Here is a 23,605-nt window from a genome sequence, read left to right as displayed (position 1 = left end):
ACAGGAGCACAGATCCCTGCCTTATTGCTGCAAGAGCCTTACTCTGAAGTTTTCAAAATCTGTGCTTCTTCAGCAGCATCTCAAAATGCTGCAGGAAATAGGGTGGGAATCATGAGGGTGGCCATCAGTGCAGAGGTATGCAGACTCTGTTTTACACAGGGATAGAACAGCTCCAAGTCCACCAAAATCCAATCCGTACCTGTCCTTGCTACAGATAATTTCTGACTCTTCTTCCAATAGGAGCATGCACTGCTTGAAGTCATGCCCTGGCATATTAATGGTGCAATTTCAGGTTGAAAACAAAGCCTGCAGACAGGTCCAAAAACACTCCAGAAATCAAAGAAGATTGATTCAAAAAGCCATGCTAGAATGTGCTGAACTCTGCCCTGGGAACAAAAGGAGGGAGGAAGCTGGGAGTTGGTTCTACTAACAAGTACCATCATCTTAATTCAGCATTCAGCTCATGCAATTCCCTTCTCCAGCACAAACAGGGTGCAGAATATTTCAGAATAAGAGAAAAAGATATTTAGACTAATTCTTAAGCAGAGAAAAATCAGGTCAGCCTTTTCTTTTTTGTTGCTTTTGCTTACAAATCCTATTCCTACCTCAGCTCATCCAGGAGCTGATGAACATTTTGTTTAATAAAGGTCACTGGTGAGCTTTGGGAAATGGATATCCTTTTCCATTCAGAAGTGCCCAGGAAAACAAACTGCTTCTATAGCTATACCAGAAACGGTAGCAAACCAGAAGTGGTAACAGGACCCAGGACCAATTATCTTGATTTTACACTCTACTGAAACTTAAAACACAGAGCCCATTATCACAGAGTTGTAGGGCTGGAACTAGTTTAGAAGACCACAGCAAATGAACAAAAATAACAGCACTGGCCTAAAAGTCAATGGGATACAGAATGCAATGTTGCCCTGATTTTTCAGCCTTCTGATGTTTTTACATTTCTGTACTAGAGTTCTTGTAATATAAACAAAAACTAATGTTTTGTAAATAGTACATTGTTTTCCAGGAGGAAAGACAAACTGATAGACTTCTAAGTTGACCAGTGCGGTCAAAGAGGTGTTAACCTCGTTCCCCAATCGCTGGTCAAAATCCAAACCCTATATAAACCCTAAACCCAAATAAACTGCCTTCTTTCTCATCTTACAACTTGAAAGTGTGAGTATGATCTTTTTGTGTCTATCAATAGTGCAAAATAAAAAATCCTAACACTCTGCTTCGCTTCCCCAAGGTAAACACTGTCTTGAAATCATATGAACAAGGGAATTACTTGTCTGCAACAGAGAAATTATCTGAGTTACAAGAACTTTTACTCCTTGTAGGGTAGGCTGTTCACCCCTTCAGTCATTCGCTAACAATTATAAACCTCCCCCAACTGTAACCTTTCATTCTTCATTATGGAAGCAACTAAACAGTCAGGGAATAAGGCAAGATAATGTTACTTCATCTCCTTATTCCAATCCAATCACATACAGGCCATAAGTGCAGAATTGAAAGGATGTGTGTTTTCCACAAGAAACAGGACTTCAAAGGTTGCAATTTGCTCTAAACCAAACTTCTGTGATTCCTGCAATGATTCTCAAGAGATATGGGGTTTTATTATTGATGAACTTCCACTACAAACTTATTTTTAGTATAAAATAGTCTGGTATACAAGTACTTGGAAGGGAATGAAGGAAAAGCTTTTATAAAGGAGCAACCCAACTGTGACAGTATTAAAAGTACTTTCATCACATTCATGTGCCAGAACACAAGTGGAGGAAGTACACAGAGAGAGAGGCACTTAGACGACCCGCTGTCTCCTAGGCTGACCAGCCCCTCTCTTGACTGGAAACAGGGCCTCTCCATATTTGCACATCTGAATTCAATAAACCAGCATTCCCTCCCAAAAACTCCAAGCACAAGTCTTCCCATCATTCAAAGAATTACTGTGCAGCATGCAGAATTTACAGTATTAGTACCTAGACAGGATGTTGTTGCTATCAGCCTGCCACAGACAGCTCATGATAACCTCAGCATTATTTGCTGCTCAATTAATTAAATTGTCCTCAACTGGATGCCTTCTGGCAATAGTAAGAGCTTAACGAACTGTATCTACAGATGTTACACTGGTCCTCTGCAACAGTGGGCAGCAGAACCCTGTTGCTACATTGTTACCCAGCCTATCCAAAGTGAGAAGTATTGGATCTTACCACTTCAGCTTGGGCACCTATGTGCACCTTGCTAATATTTCCACGTTGGCACCTGTCTTATGAACCATTCAGTTCTTACATAACAGACAGACAAGATATTCATGTACCCAATGCATTTACAAAGTTACCTTGAGAGGCAAACAACCACAAGACACTGAATTTTCAGAATAGCAGCGTCCTGTTAGCTGTGCCCACTGTCTCCAGGTAAACATGCAAATCCCAGGTTAAGAAAGTTCCCTGTATCATAACCACAACTTTTCATCTCCTGACATTAAACTGTTCACAACAGATATTCATTACAGGCAGGACTCACAGGGAAACCCGCATGGCCTAACTGCGGGATGCCCTGCCCTTCAAAGGCTAGGGAGAAACATAGCGCTCAGCTTCTCCATAACCCACTCCTGAACCCATGTCCAATGCCTCACTGCCGGAGGGACACACCACCACCTACTGCCTCCTGCCTGCTCACTGTGGCTCCACAAATACCCCCGGCCACGCAATTTTTGCTTCTATCTATGCAAAACTTCTCTCCCACTGCCACCAGTTCTCAAGCCGCTGCCACACCACTTTCATGCTTCCCATTTCAGCCAAACCCATTCGGTTCTGCAGCAGGGCAGTCACCAGCCCACGGCTTGACCCCAAATGGCATGGCAGAAAGGGCAGGGCAGATCAACATCCCCTCTGCCACAGGAACCTGGAGAAACTTCAGGCCACAGGAGCTGGCTACGGAGCCGGTGCCGAGCAGGACTGCAGGTCAGTGTTGACGTGCCGAGGGACGCGAGCCCGAGCTGAAGCACAGGCTCAGCACCAGGCACTCCCTCGCGAGTATTAGAAGGGGAAGTGCTTGGGATCTCTGCTGGCGGCAGCACCACTGCAAGCAGCCACTGACAGACCAGTCCATTTTAAAACACCAGCGCCAAAAAGGAGTTGTAATTTTACTCATCCTCCCCATCCAACGACTTCTGTTTAACCCGTGAAGTGGCACTACTGACTCAAGAGCCCCGAGCAGCCTGAGCACACCCAGCCCCTCCCACTGAAGCCCAGTTTTTACTTTCTCCGCATATCTGTGTCGCCGGACGGGTCGGTGCGGGTACCCTGGAGGTCCCTCCCGACCCCTCCCTGGCAGGATGCAGCTGCTCCGCGGGGCCGACGACAAAAGGCGCGCTCACTCGCTCCCGACACGGCACACGCGGCTTCCGCAAGAAAGTTACACGCGGCGCGTAAGTGACGCCCCCGCCCGCACCGAGCCGTGGGCACCACCGGGGAATCGGAAGGGAGGGCGCGGCCGCCTCCCCCTCACAGCCCGCCCGGCCGCCCCCGCCGTGGTCCCCCCGCGCCCCCCGGCGCTCGCGGCCGTTACCCGGCGGCGCCGTGGGCGCCATCGCTGCCGAGACGTCACCGCCCGCGGCCCGGGGCCCGCGGCCCGCGCGCAGCCCGTGACGCGCGAGCCCCGCCCCGCGCGCGGGAAGGAAACGCGCGCTGCCCGTGGCCTGAGGGGAGCGGTGTCGTCTGTCCGTGGCAGACAGACAGACAGACACGGACCCAGACGACAGCTCGGCCTCCCAACTAACTCACCTGACGTTAAATGCCCCGGGGGGAGGGGCGATTTTGGAGCCAGGCAGAGCTCCATAAAATTGAGTTGTTTCCCATCGCGGGGATGTCGTGTAGGGGGATGATTCTTTCAAACTCAAACGACAAACTTGCTGCAATTCGAGACAAATGTAGTGTTGAGAGGAGTCCTGTAAATAAGCCTTAAGGAAGCTGAAAGTCGGACTTGCCAGTGATGTATGGGTGCGCGTTACTGTCATGTAAACCTGGACGGAAGATTTTACTAAATGAATCAAATTTAAGTCACGGTTTGCTTGAAAGTCGAACAAAACAAATAAAATGTGACATATTTTGACACAAGAGTTTCACTTTTGGTGGCACATCCTTTCAACTGCTTAAATGAGGGCTCACCTTTTAAGAGAAAGAAATGTTCGCAGAGCAACCCTGCAATCACCACGCAATGTAAAGAATGGGCTACCAAGAGTTGGAGTGCCTCAAAGGAATAACCGGTCCTCTCATTTCACCTTAGTTATTCAAGTGCCAATAATAAAATTGGGGAGCATTGTCATTTAAACGGGTTCAATGGTCAAAATACGGAAAGAAGGAAGCCTGTAAAATGGGTTATTGACCAGCCCTTCCTGTTTGACCTGCTTGTTGCAGTAAGTTAAGTACGGAAAGCAAATGCTGCAGGTGAAGATGCGGGGACCGCTGGTTCTGTGTTAGCAGGAACAAACTGAGGAGGCTTCCCTCCCTTAGGTACCTTGGCTTCAGCCGTGTGCGGCAGCATAAAACCTTCCGCCAGCTCCGAGTATAGGTTGCTGCTTAATAATGGCTTCTGCATTTTCCTTGGAAAGTCTTTAAGGGACTCAAAGTGAGTTGAAAGCTGCCAGTGTAGGCAATTCCTGGAAGCTAAATATTCAGTCTTCAATTTTCTTTAGAGACGCAGCAACTGTGAAGGAAAGTTCCTGCATCACACTGGACTCAACTCTTTTGAGTCCAGTATGATGTAGGAACTTTCATAATCAACTGTCACTTTGGTCACTGGTAAATCAAGTGTATATATATATATATAACTAGTCTTATGTTTAAATAATGTATATATCTCATTCATTTTCAGAAGAAATGCAGGCAGCCCAGAAATAAACTAGTAGTCCAACTCCAGTTGTAGAGGCTATGCTCCAGTTTTGAATGCCAGAAGACATTGTTGGAGAGCAAACCTTACCTGTCAGCAAACCATTGCAGTGGTCAGCCTGAGCTCCTAGTGCAAAAATGTGTCCCAAAATTCCAGTGTGAGATGTGATTGTCAGGAAACCCATACTCTTTAAAAACCTAACAACAGAAGTGGAATACACTAAACAAAAGCAGAAGTTAGGTATTCCTAATGAGTGCCTAATTTGATCCCTAATGCACACAATTTGCATATATTACAGAGATGGGCAATGCTTTGAGAACTGCTTGTTATGAGATTTTAGGTGCATTTCCCTGCTTGACTTTTCAACAGCTTCCTACCTTTTTGTCATGTCACGTAACACTATGAAACTTTCCTCTGGCAGCAATGCAGGTTAAAAAGCTCAGTGTCCTCACAGTTGCTTTGTGGCAAAAGATCTTTGTACCACAGCTCAGCACGTCCTTGCATGTGCTGATGCAGTTGTTTGTGTAACTGCTGCAAAGTAGGTCAGTGGGGCAAAAAAAAAAAAAAAAAAAAGAAAAAAGCTGCTGATTTGAAGGTGCTTTTGAAAAGGATCATTTCACATATCCCAGTTCCTTTGCAGTTTCGCAATCAAATTAAGCCAGTTTGACTGTGTGATGATGTGAAAGGTCAGTCCCAAATTCCACCCTGTGCCATCCTCCTGTTTCCATCCTTTTCCTTGTGAGGATGTTAGCCCTTGAACACAGTTCTTCTGAAAAAGTCAGTTGTCAGTGGTAACAGATCTCTGATCCAATTCATCTGCAGCAGAATGGTCTCCAGGGCTGATGTGGGAACAGCAGCAGGAGGAGAGGGCAGCAAGCCTCAGACTCTGTCCAGTCTGCTTAAGAAACTGGAGTTATACAAACAACCGAAGGAGCACAACTGGAGCAAGATACACTTCAGAAGGTCAAGGGAAGAGGAATGGGTGAATGAGTGGTAAAGGCAGCACTCATCCAGCAAAGAAGTAACAACACAAAACTTCAACCTTAATGTGTTTTGCAGTGTTAGAGAATCTCAGGTCCCTTCTCTTGGTTTAGTTTCAATGCCAACAGTATTGCACAGTGCTGAGAATCCCAATGCATGTGTCCACATGCATTTAATCCCAAGCCAATTACCAAGATTTCTGAACTGTTTCTTTGAGATGCTCTAACACATGGTGTGTTTGGAGGGAACATTCAAGGATTTGCAGTGAACATGCCTTTAAGCTTGAAAAGTGTTTGGGGTTTTTTGTTGTTGTTTGTGTTTTTTTGGTTTGATTTTTTTTTTTTTTTTGTCTTATGGAGCATTGTTCTTATTTTGCTAAATTAGCTTGACAAAATACTGTTCCCTTTAATACATTTAGAGCAATACCAGGAGCAGCTTAGAGTTGCAGAGCAGTGAGTAAAGCAGGGGAGAACACAAAGATGGCATCATTCCTGTGTGTGAGAAACCTGACCTTCACAGTGTTGGGAATCAGCCCTATTAAAACATCAGGTGCAGACATGAACTCACATCAACATGGTGAGAATCCTGGTTTCTGAAGGGGGTTAGAAGTGGTGGTTTAGTGAAGCTAGCATCTTCTTAATTGCAGCAAGACTAAATCCAAATTAAGATCCTTAGTAAGAGAAATCAAAAAACTTTTAAGTCAGATCAATTTCTGGTGTTTATTCCAAGTATATTTGAAGGTGTTTTCAAACCACTGTTTCCCCAGCTCCTCCAACACACAGATAAACTCTCACTAAAAGATCTTTCAACAGATCTTTTAAAACCAGGCAGTGTTTGAAGCAAACAAAACCATCCTCTTATTTTGATTATTTTTCCAGTCCAAGGATCTGTTCACCAGCTTTTTACTCTACTCGCACACCTATGCATTCAAATAACACACTCACCTTACATATGTGTAAGATCAAACACAAGTTTTTAGCCCACTCTTAGCTTTTGGTGTTTTAAATATCTCCACAATATTAATTACAAAAATACATCTCTCATTCCAATATTATCTGTCTTTATTTCTGAGGATGCAGTTCGTAATGGGTTACTGGCATAAGTAATCCTTATTTAAACAAGAACAGTAGAATTATTCATGTTACTATAGAACAGTTGCATTTCAGAGAAATAAATCGAAGCAAAGGATTCACAACTCCATGCAGAAGTCTGAGAGGGAAAACAGATTAATCTGATTTCAGAGCACAGCTCTTGGCACTCTCTTCTGTGAAGTTACCACTTGTGCTGTTTTGCTGCAGCTGGATTCTTGCCCTATTTTGGATAACTAAGTGCACTACTTGTTTCTTATTTTCAGAATTTCCTCTGACCTTGAGAATTACTATTTATTTTAAATAATTTTGTAGACCGACAACTTAGAGGGTGATTTTTTTTGTGTTCCAAATACAAATTATCTGTTCTGTATAAGTCAAATTATGATCTTAACATTTTTCTTCCAGGATCATCGTATTACCTGAAGGCAAAAGAAAGCTGAGTGCTTCAAGATCAGTTCTAAGCACACTCCAAATGTCAGAATAGCCTATTCAATATGCGCAGTTCAGGGAAATACCAACAAATTTATTCTACGTATTTACCATAGATTTTGGACTTCACTGTTTTAAAAAAAAAGTCTTCATGACAGTGAAATCAAATGCACTAGAGTGAATTGAATATAACCCTTTGCATCACTTTAGAGAATCTTTGTGAAAGAATGTGTAAATGCTTAGAAGGACTAAAATTCAGGCACGAGAGGACTGGGAATTCAGTAGAGTGTGTAGTCTTATAGCTTATTCGTACTGCTGGCAAACTGTGTCAGCTGCTTTCAACTAGTTACAGGATTGTGCCTGTAAATATATTTATTTCATTAAGAAATTTTGCAGCATTTTTAAAACTCTTAAGTATGCACTTTTCAGTCATCCACATCAAAACCACAGAAGAGAGGCTGCTGGTGTTCCCAGGGCCATACCAGTCAATAGACAAGCTCAGAGACACAGACTCCAGGAGCTGAAGGGAACTGTCAGAGCACAAGCCCTAGGCATACTCTTGCGCCTGTGCACTCTAAATGGGATTACACTTCTCCTGACAAGCACATTGGTTTGTGTTCGACACAGCTTTTTGAGATCTACAAAAATGTGGCAACTGAGGAGGATTATAGAAAGGTTTCAGCAGCTTTGAATGGTGGACAATGAGAAGACAAAGCCGAGTAGCCCAACCATCTGCATCCTGGTAGTGCAAGCACGGCACGAGGCAGAGAAGAGGGACATGCACCGGTCAAGTGATGTGTGAGTGGGACTGGAAAGCTTTTCCACCCTCTTGGTTACTGATACCTGTCAGGTCTTGCTCTTTGGTAATTTTTCAACACGGAAGTGAAAACTTTCTTTTGTTAGCCTGTGGTCTACAGTAATTCCCTTTGAGTTTTTCTTTTCCTTTGACATCTCTTTTTTTGTCTTGTCAAACTAAAAGGCTTCACTTTGGGCCTTAACATTTCTTGAGCCTAAAATGTATTAAGCAATCTAAGATCTGCTGACAAGTCCTCAGAAGTCGTTATTAGTATTCCTTCTTCCTGTTAGCATTTTCCATGTGTGTTTTCCAGGATCAGGAGAGCAGTCGTTGTACAACCCCTCATGTAGTAGAGTCACTGTCAATGGCTTGAGCTCGGGGGTAACATAAGAGAGCTGCAAGAGAAAGTAGATCCAAGTCTCCCCGTATATTCTGGCACATGAAAATACTGTGCATTGTCCTTCCCTTCTCTCCTATTTGCTCTCCCACGTGCAGATAGAACAGGTACATTGGGAAAAGCCTCCAGAAGGGTATGAAGAGGGTAGAGGCTGGGGTGTAGGTTAATCACACTTAAGTCTCCCATCCCCTCCTTACTATGTAGAGCAAAACTCACTGCAAGCACGTGGATTTTGATGCTAGCAGGTGCTGGTGGATTAATCTGTGGTTTATATCTTAAATTTTTATGTGGTACACGAAGAGCTTTCCATATAGAGCTGATGACTGGAGAGCATACTATCATTCCTGTCTTTTGAAGGGTCTAATAAGTACTTCAGGAGTAGCAGGTAAAGCTAAAGATATTAAATAGAAACAAAGGGAAGAACACTCTATTGCCTTAGTACAAATCAAGAATGACTGCATTCTGATCAAGGAGAAATAAAGTGTCTCCCTTTAAAATCCAGTTCAAGGGAGCCTTGAAATCATTAAACTAGATTTGAGTCAACATCTCCAGTCGGAAACATTTAAGCTCTAAGGGACAGTTGTTAAAAACGGGAAAAGGGCAGTGGCAGTCAGAGGCTGGTGTCTGAGTTAGAAGGGAAGGTGATCTGCCAAGAGACAGTAATGCTGGCAGGGAGGGAGGTGCCTCCTCAGAAAAGGCAAATTAATGGCCACTGCTAAAGGCAATCCTGTCTGCAGAGCAGCACTTCAGTTAAAGGCCACCACTACAAGGAGGGGTAATGATCCTGACCAGGATGTTGCCTTATGGAGCTTTTCCAAAAGGCAGAATGTTCATTTCACTATAGCTGTTCCTGTTGTCCCTTGCAAATAAGGCCAGCCAGGCCATCTGGGTTCATGGTCTGGCTTGAAGAAACAATGAGTCTTTCAGAAAGTCTGCTTAAGCTCCCAGAAGAGCAAGAGTGTTGGAGCAATCAGGTGGGGTCATAATTGAATGGTTTCAGTTTTCCCTGCTGAAAGAAAATGAAAAAGCTAGCCATTAACTTTTGATGGATGGAAGGTGTTTGCACAACCATAACCAAAATATTTAGTTTGTAGTGCTGTTGGGATGAGTTTAGGCAGCTGATAGATGTGTATTGTTTGTTAAGAAAAATGAAGAATGTTTAAAAATGTGTTGTCTTTTTTATATAAAGTTTACATTTTTATTTTTGCTACAAGCATAATTTCCACTTCTTACAAGTGCATATGCCATTATATTAAAATTAAAAAGGGGGAAAAATGAAATATCATTCAATGGCTGAAGAATGTAGTAATACTTGTACATTTTTATTTACATATTAAAATACTGGCATTTCAGCCTCTCAAGCTCACAAGTCCCTTCAGATAATGACACAGCTATTATTTCTAAGTGCCAAAAGTGTTTGCTGGACAGTTATGGTTGTTTGTCAGTTTGCTGTGGCAATCCAGCCTTGTCAGCTTCCATTAGCAAATAACGAAGGTGAAAGTTAGAGCTGCCTTGAAGTGTTGTCCCTAGACACTGCACAAATAACAGCAAGACCACCCAATGTTAGATTCTGTACCTGGTTAGTTTAATGGCAGCAGCAATAGACAAGACGTCAAGGATGTCATACATGTTTATCACACTCACGTCTCCCCAGATATTACTGGGTGTCTGGTTTTCATTCAAATAGGTTTGCTAAAGAGTTTGTCAAAACTGTTACTGGGGTTTGTTTCCTGAGAAGTAACATTTCCTCTCTCTTGGGTTGCCTGCATTTTGCAAACATTCTTCAGAAAGCTGGGATCATGTCCATATTAGTTCTGGTGGGTTACCGGAAGATAAAGAGATAACCAGAGCAACCAAAAAGACTTTAGGAAACAGTTTGGAAAAGATAAAGGAATCAAAACGAAATCTTTTTTTCAAGCATATCCAATAGGCTAGTGGAGGGTTTATAGAGGCAGTAGGTCCTACTGAAAAGAATACAGAGGGAGCTCTCAAAGCAGATATATTACTTTAGCAGAAAAACAGACTAAATTTTTGGCATCAGTGTGCAGAGTTCTACAAGTTCGTGATCTGCAAACTACTGTCAGCTTGGAGACTCTTTTGGTCACACATGACCACTTGCCACCTCCTTTTTAGACTTTTCCATTATTCCTCCTGTTCGTAATGGTCGGAGCCAGGATAGAGTCTGAACAAGATGTTTGATACAGCCATTCTTTGCTTTTCAGTGGTGCCGTTTTTTTAATTATAATAATTCGCTGTACCTGTATTGACAGTTCCATTCAATTCAAGGCCAGACTTGCTGGCAACTTGTGCAAACATCTCTTCTCTTTCAGTCTTATCAGCAGACCAGCTAAAACCTGAAACAGTTCCATGTCTGAACCAAATTGAGCTGTTCTATACCTGGGCTTCTGCCACAAGTATCCCTTATGCAGCTGGAAGGCTCCAGCTCAGGAGAGCACACAGGATAACCACTCCTCCCAAGGACAGCACTCAAGGTCATTTCTCACTCAAAGCATTAACAGGAATCCTGAAAGAAGAAAGTTTCCATGTGTTGGGGCCAAATAAAACAGCCAGGTTTTGAAACTAAACAGCCAGGTGCAAGCAGATGAGGGATGGATGGGTGGTAAAATATCCTCGAGGCATTTATTGTCTCAGGACATTCATCCAATGTATTTGATTTCCAAGCAATTAAAGCAATATGCTGAGAAATGAATTTGTGAAAAGCAGTATTAAAAATGCTAATGAAATCTCCCAAAACCTGGCAAATTAGCAGAGGAATTTCTTTGGGACATTAGAATATGAAATCCCAGTCAAGCTCATATATGGAAAAGATTTGGCTTACTGTTTAATATAGCTGCCTTAATTAATGAGGGAAATGAGTGGCACTCCTAGTACTGGCTGAAGGTTTGTTGTCTGCACATAAATGTTCTTTTGTTTGGAATAATAAAGGACTTTCATTGAAAGGTGGGTGGCTGGATCCCTAATTCCACAGTTACACAATCACTTTAAGGTAGTGTAAATACAGGGTGCTGCTCCAGGGGATAATCTACAGTTCTAAGCACTCTAGATGTGCATTCCCAGCCAGCATGGTAACCAGACCAGGGAACTGTTCTATTTATAAATTAATGGGATCATGGAAAAAGTGGAGATAGACTTGTCCTTTGTGGTGGCAGCCCACACCTTGGGTTAAAATTAGAAAGGAATTACACATTTTAAAAAGAGACTAATGTGAAATAACATCCAGCTTAGAACAGTCAATTTTCCTATATAAAAATATTTGATCTAAAACTAATAGAATCTTACCAGAACATGCTAACAACTGTCCATAGTCCAGGCTTAATGCTGCTGAAGTGGGTCCCCAAATAAAACACCCTCTGAATGTGAGCAGAAGGTAGACTGATGCACAAGCAAATAAATGCACAGGTTGTTAACCATGAAACTCGGGGAAGAGTGGCACAGGTAATGAATAGGTATTATTTTCTCCTTAAATATTACTGGAGTTATTTGTAGAAGCTCACCAAAAATAGTGATACCATTACAGTGATGAAAGCATGCTCCAAAGTGCCCGTTCATTTACTAGTGATGATCAAACAATTACTTCCTTACAGAATTAGTCCCAACCACAAGCTATTTCAGTTAAGAAAGGAAAACTGCTTACCATCCAAATCCAGCTGCTAACAGGAACTATTTTCCTCCTTCAGTGAAACCACTTGTGTCTGGGATAACCTTTACAGACACCATGAACAACCTGAGTAAAAGAACATGATTTCCTCCAAGAATTCAGAAACTGAACAACAGGATGTTCTGATGAAAATACAAGGAGTGACTCTGACCCAAGCCTTTTGTGGTCAGTGGATAAAGAAAACAGTGATGGAAACTGTGCACAAAGAGGGGAGGTGTGAAGGTAGCATAGAGCTGACAGCAGATTTCTACATGGATCAGCACCTTTTAAAAAATCAGTGTCTGAAAACTATTACTATGAAATCAAAATTATCTTGGCAGGAATGTTTTCAAAGAACTGTTGTATTTGTGTAAAGTCACAGAAGACATCTGTATTATAGTCATTAAAGCAACTTAAAACCTTCCTGACTTTTGTGAATTGTAATTTATTCTACAACCTCCATTCACATGTTCATCAAAATAATGCTGTACCTCGAGCTACTGAACCTTGATTTGGCCCCTGTGATTGACACATTCATTACCCTCAACTCAGCTACTGTACTTTTTTTTTTATAGTAAAACTAGTTTGCTGCCAGAATTATGTGGACAGAAAGTGTTGCTGCATTGATTCCTAGTGTAAAAAGTGATCCTGCAGAAATATACAAATGCCACCTACTAAAAACTGAGCTTTAGAGGAAAAGAAAGTATCTCTGTAAAACCCATAGCCCTTGAACAAGATCACAGAATATTTTAAAGGATCTTGAGGATTACCCTCTTTAGGGTAAAATAACACAGTTGATTTATATTGACCCTGGGAGAAATCATTTTATGATATATCTTCATTTAACATGAAAGACATATGACATTAATAAGTATGGTACAACATTTTCAGGCAAGTGTAAATAGATAATTAATCCCTGCAGTTCTCAGCTACTAGTTCTGTTCAATCTGCTTTAGAAATTAGAAACCTGATATAAGATTGGAAAAATTACTTTGCAAAAGTTTTTTCTCTTGCTGCTGATAACATTATCTCTCACATGCTTTGATCAATAGAACACAGCTAAAGGAGGAGCTTAGAAGTCCCTTCCATATTATCAAAAACAGGAATAATGTCACAATATAAAAATTAGTGGATAGAGAACATGAACAACACCTGACAGAGGTGGTAGATATAAACTGTCTTTGTGCCAATTTTTTTTTGCATAATCTTGCCTGTAGTGCTAACATTTTGCTTTTGTGCCACATTCAGAAGCTCAATGTTTTATTCTTCCAGTTGCATTAAACTGTGACAATAAGACATATACAGATTTATTTTTAAAAGGATTCAACCTGACCAGTAGCCATTTAGCTGGAAATGGCTTTGCTTTAAGGCAGAGCTTTCTGACTTAGCTTGTACAGGCACTGTCATCACAGAAGGAGATGGCACTTTACCATGTCATTATCAGCAGTGGCAGTAGCAGCTTCTGGCTGTGTGCAAGGCTGCACACAGGAGTGCTCCTACACGCACTGTAGGAGATGAGATCCTAGCCCTAGTAAGTCCTCTGCTGCCCTTTGTCCACAAGGGAGAAGGAAGAGCTATTTGGTCATTGTCTGTCTTCTCTGAGATTGTTTGAAATTGCTCCCACTCCACCCACCTTAACCTGCAGGGTGCCTGCTTTAGGATTGAAATCACACACAGATTTTTAATGCTTGCCATCCATAAATTTCCAAGCGATGGCCAACTAAAGCATACTTAATATCTGCTTTTTTGCACATGAGGAAAAAGTGACATACAGAAAAGTTCAGGCCAATGTCCTCTAGAACAGCAGTGCCTAACTCCCCCTGAAAACAATCTAAGCTTGGAGTCTAACAAGCTATGGACATCTGTGCTCAGGTGACCTAAATGGAAACTCTCTAACTCATTCTGAGCTCCATCTCTCTTCATGAAACCAGACCTGTCCCCTCCAGCACACAGAGACTGTTGTTCATGCAGATACAATGCACTGAAATGTGTGACAAACTTTGAACTTTTAGCATCTGAAAACTCCTTTGATGTTCGGAAATGTTTCCAGTTCTTAAGAGGGAGCCACTGGGTTAAATTACCAATGACAGAATCTCATAAGGTTTTGAAAAGCAGACTTTATTTAATAGGCACATCATTGCTTTAATAGCACTGGGTTGCACAGCTCGCTTCACCATTTGTAAATGGTTTTGTTTGATTACATTGCATTTCCTCAGTGTCGGTAGGATTCAAGTAAAAAAGTTACTGCTTTTATTCTCTGTCATTTCTCAAGATGGAAAAGAACAGTAAACGTCTAGCGCACAGGAGCAGGGCACAGACAGAACCACCTGCAACGTAGCAGAAGTCAAGACAAACTGAATTTTGAGCACTGAACAGTTACAGCTGCAAGACAACCATACTACATTTGCTCAGATGGGAGTTTGCTTTATGCAGGATAGAGATGAATGTTGCCCACTAATACATACAATAATGCGTTCTTATACTGAGAAACAAAGACTGTCCAACATAGACAAGAATGAGGGTTTATAACAAAACAGTTCACATGAAATTAGCTTCCTTATTATTTCTAACTATAAAAGTTGTATTCCCTCAGCTGTAAAAGTTAAAGGTCTAAAAAAACAGAACTGCTTACAGAACTCTAAAACTGCACTTTAATCAGCTTTTCCCCTTTATATTACAACTCTTGGTGACAAAAGCATTGCATTCTGGATTATTTTTGTAATTAAGTAGTTTATGTGGTTGTTATATTTCTTCCCTGAAAATCTGCATTTTAGGATTTTATTAAATTCCACCAATAGAAGCATACAAAATCAGAAATCATGAGAGGAAAGTAGTATCGCTCTATGAAAGAAAAAAAGCATGACTTCTAACATGGTTTTATGAACATCGTAAAAGAAGCGCATATGGCATTGAAGCCTTTCGAAAATGGAGAAATATTTTGCGAGTTTCAATGTTTTTTAGGTTTTACATTCTCTTTTCTGAATGTATATTCCAAAGTTAATATCTTGCAATTTTTTTTAACAGATTTTCTAGCATTGCCTAGGACAGACAACCTAAAACCAACAAGGCAGGTATCTAGCGTGCTGCACACTTTTATACACCGGTTACTTCAGTTACTAGCACTTTACACTGACGGTACCTACTGTATTTGTAAAACTTGTTTTTAAATCAGCTTGTCAAAGCTCTTGAGAAGCAATCTGGGCAATAAGGTGGGTATTTTTAGTGTCTACCATGAATACAGCCAATTATTGAATCAGAGGTCGCTCTCTCCATACAGTGCTGATGAAAAAGAGGTGTAATCCAGAGCCCCAGGAACAGACCCCGGGCCGGTGTACGGAGGCATTCTCTTGATGCAGTACTGAGCCTGCTCAGGAGGCAGCTCTCGACGCAACTCATCTGCCAGGATGTAAGGCTGGGAGGGGGAAAAGGATTGACAAATTCAGTATGTGTTCTTCAAAAACACAATGTATATTTATTTCTCTGGCTCTGACTAATAAATATGGAGATCTTGCCAATTTTTCTGAGACCAAATATTTTCCTTGGTAAATTCCATCACAAATTATGAGTTGCAGGGTACCATTCCACCAACAAACAGGTTCGGTCAAAATGCAGTCTCAGGATATGTGACTGTGTATGTTAGCTACCAAGCACTGTGCAGCCATGGGCAGACTGCTAGAGATACAGCTTATCCCTGGACAGTCAGTATCTCTGCAGTGCACTACTGCCCCTTCTGCAGTGACAGGACAGATGCAAGTAGTTCCTGTTAGTTTCAAGGTTCTAATGTATGTGTAAAGAAAGATGCATTATTGTTCTTAATGGTTTGCATTTATGACATGAGGGATACCCTCTGTTAACAGACTTGACATTGTTTAAAATAGCAATCTAATGAAAACCACTTCTTCCTGAGACCATCTTCCACATGAATTGCTACTGAGAACATGGATGGAATTTAAAATGTGGTCCACATTAACTGAGATCACAAAATCAATACAAGCAGCTGGAATGAGAAAATCAATAGAGCGAGCTTGGGCAAATAGACCTGTACTGCTGTGATCTCTCTCCACAGCACAGGGTTGGTTTTGTGGCAGCACTGTTTATGGCCCTGATTCCTCCAGGAGCTCTTGTGTTGCCACTATATTCCCTTGCATCTTCAAATACCACTCAGTCACAAGTACATCTGGCAGTGGGGATGAAAGTATGCCAAATTCAGGAGCTTCCTCTACAAATCAAATAACTAGAGGAGGCCTCCTCCTGCTGCTCCTGCTAGGATATGGAAACACCACATTGCATCGCCCTGTTGAGTAAGCTGTCCGGTCACAACATGGCTCACAACCAGGTGTAGTCTTGTGCACCTGATCTAGGCTATGTTCCAGAGGGCCAAACTCTGCATTGGAACATCCAGAAAACATCAAGACAGGCAGAATGAGTTCCCCACTAATCAAGGCTGTGGTGTGAAAATAACCTGATGTACAATATATCCATTATATAGACCAACCCTCTAAGTCTTGTCTAAGATGCCTCATTTTACGTTGGCTCTCTGTGGTATGAGGATACACAGACCAAGCCTTGTGTTCTGCACCCATTTCAGGTAAGAGTTCTTGGTTCCAAACAAGAAGAAAAGGCACGTACTTTCTTTGAAGTCTGACAAACTGTAACCAAAACTCACTATTTACTAAACAGCTTGTAACAAGAAGGGCTAAACAGGAGAGCGATTGAATCCTTACAGCAGCAGCACGGTGACTGACCTTATCTGAAGCCAGGATTCTGAAGGAAGCTATCACTTGCTCAGCTGTGTCTGTGTCTGCCGTTTCTCTGGTCATGAAGTCAATGAAGGACTGGAAAGTGACGGTTCCTTGCCCATTGGGGTCAACCAGAGACATGATTCGAGCAAACTCAGCTTCACCCTTTCACAAAATCCAAAACAAAGAAAATGGTCACCATAATACCGATCTCCAGCAGCCCCAGCCTCTTAGGAACCAGTTGGAGCCACTGATTACAGAGGTTATAAAGCATCTTCCTGACTCAGGAACATCAGCATCAGAGCCAATGAAATCTGCATCTTAAATGCCCACCCCACTTCTGTAAAAAAGGCTTGTGCTTTTGAAAAGTGTGCCCCTTGTCCTAAATACATATGTACTTTTCAATTAAATGTTGCCATCCTCTCTCCCTCCCACCCTCCCACAATGCCTGTTTAACTTGTTCTAACTTAGCAGTTCATTTTTCATCTCATCCTAAAACCATTGTAATTTAGGTACCATTCAGGGAAGTACAACAATAGCCCAACAAGCAGTGTAGTCACAGACCCACAGAATTAAGAAAGGAAACAACTCTGAAAATTTCATGCCAAACACAGGACAGCTTAACTAAGGATAATCTCTTTTTTTCCATTAAAAAGGTGAATTTCAGAGAAAATTTTTAGAATAAAGAATTGAAGCAAGGAAAATGCAACCCCCAAGGCAAGTTTATGAAAATTAAACAGTATCAAACTCACTCTTCATCATGCACGTAGAAAAGGAGAAATTTACAAAAAATATTAGTTTAATAACTGTTAATTAACTTTTAAAGTTTCCTTAATTCAAAGAGCAATGCAGTGCACCATAGAATATGGTTTTCAAGTGTCTTGTTTAACTTTTAACTTCCCTTTTAACCATTTGAAAATAAAGAAAACCATCTGAAAATAAAGAAAAAGCAAAGAAAATACAATCTCTAGTGTAAATGACATTAGTATCCTCTCTGTTTAGATAAGCTTTAGTATTGCAGTGGTTAACGTTTTAGCTGTGAGCAGAATCAGTTGACATTTTTTTCTTAAAGCTCGTACCAAATCATAACCCATTGAAATTAAGCAAGCTCTGAAATCATCATGGTCCATCAATCCATTCTTCCTCTATTGACCAAAACAACGTAAGGAATATGGAAGGGAGGGTTTGAAGCATCCAAGGTAATTTCCAGAGAGATGACGAGTTTGGACCATTGGCATATTGGATCCAGTGCATGAACAGTATTCATTGATGTTGCCCAATCAGGTCACCAGAATCATCATCAGTTTTAAAAGAGGAAGAAGTAACTAACATATTACACACAGGAAAGAGACATTTTCACCACAAAAAAAGTAACATCAGGAAAGGTCAGGGGAGAGATAAGGGAGAAGAGGAGGTGAATGGGATGAGAATACAGAGAACACAACCAGAGAAGACAAAGAGAAGAGCAAGGAGAAAAGTTTGTTACTAAACTAGTCAAACTCAGCAGATGCTCAAGCTGCCTTCCTGATATGAAATGTCCTTGAAATGTTCTGCATGGAATCTCTAGCAGGTAAAAGTACAGTGGAAAGCAGTGAAATACATAATTCCAAGGCCAAAGTAAATTTGAGAGCAGTCTGCTGATATATGGGAAATAAGTACAGGGATTTTCCTTCTGACTGCAGGCTGTCAAGACCCTGACTACAGCAGAAATGTGCATGCTGGCTTAAAGGATGAGACCTGCAAGACCTAAAAGGAGATCAGTTGAAGACCTTGTATGAAATGAGTTTGCTCATTTTCCAGGCAATAACATATCTGCAACATTCTAGACTTGAAGCTGAGTAAACATTAAATAACATGAAATTAGGAAGGTAAATAAATGTTTCCTCTGTGCTGTGATAGATTGCAGTGGCTTGGAGAGAATTGTGTCATCCTGTATTAGGAGAGAGCATAAGAGAACTTGTATTGAGTCTGAGGAAAGGAAAATTGTCAAAAGTCTGAGTGCAAGAAGCATAGGAGCTCTCCTAGGTATCTAGTAGTGTCCAAATAGAATATCTCAAACCAAGTAAAACAAACAAACTGAAAAATCTTTGAAAAATGCAAAGAATAATACAGCTCAAAGTGATGCTGACAGTCCATCTAAACCAGCTGTCTTCCCAGAGGCAGGATACTTTCAAAGCATTATGACCAACAAACTGGAGTTTAAACATGCAAATTTTTTTTGGCTATTGTCGCATCTAAAAACAGAATTATTTCAGTTTCCTCTACCTGCAAGTCATTTCCAACCTGTCCTAGACTGATGAGGCAGGCTTTAAATTCATCAGACTGTAGATTGTCAGATTCATCCTAACATCCCATCACAGGTCATGCATTTGAGAAGGAGAAAGAAAGAAAAGTCACAGATCAGGTTAGTTGGTTAGTAAAGAACATTCTATTTGCAAATTAGTAATCACAGTCTTCCAGAATTTCATGGAAATGTAATGTCAACATATGCAATGAATTACATAAAAAGTACAGTTTTTGCAGTTTCATGCTTTAGACTTTCTCTGAGTAGAAGAGGGTCCTCACTTCAACTACAGAGTTAAAACTCTGCTTCTTTCCACCTTTTTTTTTTTTTTAACACCTTTGCTGACAAGGCAGATTTCATTCTATGAGATGCCATTTGCTTCCTTCCTTTTCTGTTGTCATGCAGTGTATGTGAAATGCAATAAAAATATCACTGAACCTGGGCAGAACATGTTTCCCCCGCTCAATTACTGTTACTTCATTCTTGATCTGGTAATACTACTTAATATAATATGCACATCTCAAAAGAGATAAGTACAAAATAAATTTATAATTGGCAACTTATTTTTTATTATCTGTCTTTTTTAACAATGCATACGATCAGGTTTTGCTTGGAAAATTGACTTTAAAAAAGCACCATTGAATTCCAGGTTAAATAGTTCCTAGTAACACCATATCAAACAGGAACATTGTTTTGAACCAGTATCTTTTTCTATTTTGCAGGGGAAGAAATTCACACTAACTTCTTAAGAATACACTGAGTTGTCTTTTTCTTCCTGTTCCTACAAAATGTGTTCTATCAGAGGGGTACTTTAGAGTGAGTTAACATAAATACAATTAAGGAGATATTCCAAGAAGAAAAATTATTACCCTTATTGATTTTACAGACAGTTTGGAGAAGATCCAAGTTTTTCTGTCTGTTACATATTTGCCCGCTAGATGAATAATTTATTTTTGAAAATTTCTATATAGCTATGCATAGGTAAAATTATATGAATTTTAACAAATGTACTGGGCTTATTTACTATACTGATAGGATGAAGTGGTGCTTTAGTAAGTTAATAACACCATGCATTTTTTAAATATCATGCTGTTATTGCCTCCCTCTGCATCAACATCCACCAGCCCCATAAAGGAAAAATGAAAAATAACAGTGGGAAGTCAATGAAGAGAAAAAAAAGCAAAGTTAGAAATCTGGAGCAGCACTTAGTTAAAAGCCATAATCACAGTAAAGTTTTTATCCTTTAATATTTCCATTTTATATGATGATTCCTGCTATAAAGCATTCAAAATGGCTTATTTTGTCATTCTCAAAACATTAATCTAGGCTGGTTTGATATTTTCAAAAGCTGTCCTGGAGACACGCTATGGCAGGTCCCACCAGGGGTGAAGATACTCATTTTACCTTATTTCTAAAGCTGAAGATACTTCTCTGTGACTACAAACAAAATTATACAAAAATGGGAGCTAAGAGCCAAATCCTGCCCCTCCATCTCCTCTAGCAGGTGTAGGGGGAGGATGATCAGCTACCACCCCACTCCACAGGGGGTGGGTGGGCAGTGTGTGCAGGGGCTCCCCAACCAGGCACCCAGCAGCAGGAGCTGAGGCAGTGAAGGGAGTGAGGGGTTGGCACATCCTCCAAGATGCCATTTTCTTTAGGAGAGAAGTGCAGTGCTTGTGCTGCAGCTCAGAACAGTCATATGGTTAAGTGGGACTCCCTAGTGAGGGTCCAAGTAGTAGTGCCAAGTGCTATAGCAGGTTTTCACATTCTTGTAGTGAAATCTTCAGATCTTCATCATATGTTGCCTAAAAAAGCATCTTTGCAGTGTAGCAGAGTTTCATGGAATGGCATTTTGCAATTAAGGCACAGATCAAGCCTGTGTGAAGGCTTTCTCAATTTGATATGGTTCTTGATATTTATTTTTATTGTTTGCAGACCAACATTAGGAGCTGAAATTAATCTTTTAAAGCATATAAATAACTTTGCCTTGTTCATCTTTTCATGCCTATACAAAGAAAACCACTAAAATCTCCCTCATGTTTCATTATTAGTCCCCAGAAATCTTTTCCCTTCTCCTTGTGATTTATATGTGACCTTATAAAACAAGTGAACTTCTGAGTCAAACTAATCCATTCTTAAATATGTCCTTAATTTTCCTGAATGCTAATCGACCTGCATAAGCCTGAACATATGACTCCTTTAATAGGGAGCTGTTGGTTTTCTGTTAGCACAATATAGAGTGGCATGATGCTGTTTTTCTGCATGCAGAGCTCCTACTTGAAATCTGTAGTTTGCCGAAAAAATCAATAGTAGAATGTATTAGCAGCCATTAAAATAGTACAGGCAGAGCAGCTGCAGATATTTCATCCCATACTTTACAATCTTATTTAGAATTTACTAAATATACTGAATCTGAAAAAGGAATCCCTGCATAAAGAGATGTCAAAACCGGTGACTGACAACCTATCTGTGTGGTATCCTGATTTGGCTGCATACCATTATTCAGCTATGCACCATTTTGAACACTTCTAAACTGCTTCTGTGATTCAGACATTGTGTCCCACTTTCTCTTTTTTTTTTTTTTTTTTTTTTTTTTTTTTTTTTTTTCCATGCAGTCACATTAAGGAAGGAAATATAGCAGCACTGCTGAAGATTTATATTTATAACTACAACCAGACTGTGCCTTCAGGCACAATCTCTAGCAAGGAGTAGGGCAGCGGTGGTAAGCCAGAGTAAGCATCAGCACCCTCAGGAATAACCCCTGGGGCACCAGTGTGTGTACATGCCTGCTGGAAACACAGGAGCCAAGAGGGTTACTGTGATGGTTCTGGCCCTTTAGAACAGAAAGCCTGAAATTTTCAGCCTCCAGAGTTCCAACAGGTTACCCCCATGAGCCAGGGGGGACAGTGTGTTTTTGCCACTTGCCTTTTCAAGGATGACTTGTAAAGCTCTCTGTGCCACCACATCTCTGCTAGGGATGAACTGAAAGAAACAAGACTCTTCCTGCCCTTGCACTGTGAGAATTTTTTTAATATTTTCTTACCAGGGAGGAAGATAGGGGCTCCTTTCTCAGATTCATAAGCAAAGGAGGTTGTTTCTAGAAGCACCCTAAAAAGAGTTGTTAGGTTTATGTATACCAAAATGCATACTTTAAAATGGGGAAGGGAGCTACTCTGCATATTAGTACTTTGCTGACATCCTCAACACACACTGTCTGACATTAAGAAATGTCTTAAATGGGAGAAATGCCACACAAGTCAGAGCTATACCATGCATAAATTATTCTGCTGTACTTAGATATTTAAAGCCTCCTTGTCAGTGACAGTATTAATTTTTGCGATCCTTTCTGGCTATTCATCATGGTGAACAGCAGTCCAATCCTTCAAGTGCATTTTTAAATTATATCAGGCATTCAGAAATGCTGCTAAGTGCCACAAAATTTTTACATATATTGTTAATTCCATCTGACACAAAGAAGACAGTATTTTTCATGGTAGTGCTTATGTTCAGATAATCCAGCTTTATCTTCATTTCTATTTAAGGAAATCAAAGCCATAAAAGAATCCATTACTGCCTTCTCTATCTAAACACGATCAAATATAAAGTCTTCATTATTTTGTGTACACTGAAGTAACTCTGAAGCACCCTGAGTTTCCTTCATTCACCAACACTAAATATTCGAGTGTGCAAGGACACAGGAAAGATAGAGAAATGAAAAACAAGCCTGCCTTTCTCTAACATGTTTGTTCAAAGTCTCCTTCCAGCCTGTGTAGATTGAGTTGCATCTGTCCATTAAGTAACAGTGTCATTTAATCCTTATAAACTTCTCTTTTACCAGTGTTTCTACTATCTGTTCCCAGCATAAAGCCTGGCTTGATGGTCGAGATCTTACCTTCTTCCTTTCTTTAACTTGTGCTACAGACAAAATAATTGTTACACTCTGTCAGTGCTAAAGTCCACCTAGACCAGTTTCCCATGTCTGATTCTGAGGGATGGGGTATACTAAAAAGGGCATTTGTAAAATGGTCCTGTCCTTATGTGATCCTTCCAGACCTCTTTTTTTAAGACTTTGGATTATATCTGTCATGGGGAAAGGCAGGGTCTACAGATAAACTTGCAGACCAGGCCCAGGTTGTTGAGGCCATTGAAACAGATGAGGATGTATGATAGATGAAACATCTGTTTCCTCCTGCTTCTGACCTGGCCATTCAGGCTTCCTGCAACAGGAGCCAGAGCAGAAGGGACACAGCCTAAAGCCATGACCCATTATAGCCTGAGGAAACAGACAGTCAGGGAGCTGGGAAGCAATTTTGTGTTATACATTATTGTTGTAGCCTATCTCCAGT

At 40.9% G+C, this 23,605-nt stretch overlaps 2 protein-coding genes across 4 annotated transcripts in view; both read right to left on the bottom strand.

Annotated features, from left to right (window-relative positions):
• The window catches only part of MTR (5-methyltetrahydrofolate-homocysteine methyltransferase), a 48,376-nt gene extending 44,758 nt beyond the window's left edge, over positions 1 to 3,618 (bottom strand). Inside the window, exon 1 of one of the 3 annotated variants that reach the window (XM_066178837.1) lies at positions 3,565 to 3,618. In XM_066178837.1, the coding sequence (XP_066034934.1) occupies positions 3,565 to 3,586 (22 nt within the window). In that variant the 5' untranslated portion in view covers positions 3,587 to 3,618. Of the gene's footprint in view, positions 1 to 2,898; positions 2,906 to 3,564 lie in introns of those variants that run through there. The other 2 variants (XM_066178836.1, XM_066178838.1) reach the window with 2 other exon arrangements.
• A 10,715-nt stretch (positions 3,619 to 14,333) lies between these two features.
• The window catches only part of ACTN2 (actinin alpha 2), a 68,648-nt gene continuing 59,376 nt past the window's right edge, over positions 14,334 to 23,605 (bottom strand). Inside the window, exons 19-21 of the mRNA XM_066178834.1 lie at positions 18,055 to 18,120; positions 16,982 to 17,140; positions 14,334 to 15,648 (exon numbers count right to left, since the gene is read on the bottom strand). Of these exons, the coding sequence (XP_066034931.1) occupies positions 15,490 to 15,648; positions 16,982 to 17,140; positions 18,055 to 18,120 (384 nt within the window). The 3' untranslated portion in view covers positions 14,334 to 15,489. The remainder of the gene's footprint in view (positions 15,649 to 16,981; positions 17,141 to 18,054; positions 18,121 to 23,605) is intronic.

This window comes from Chamaea fasciata, unplaced genomic scaffold (assembly GCF_029207755.1).
Source record: "Chamaea fasciata isolate MVZ Bird 193981 ecotype frontalis unplaced genomic scaffold, bChaFas1.0.hap1 SCAF_3, whole genome shotgun sequence".
Taxonomy (NCBI): domain Eukaryota; kingdom Metazoa; phylum Chordata; class Aves; order Passeriformes; family Sylviidae; genus Chamaea; species Chamaea fasciata.
Note: the sequence above shows the minus strand (reverse complement) of the source record. Positions and strands in the feature narration are given on the sequence as shown.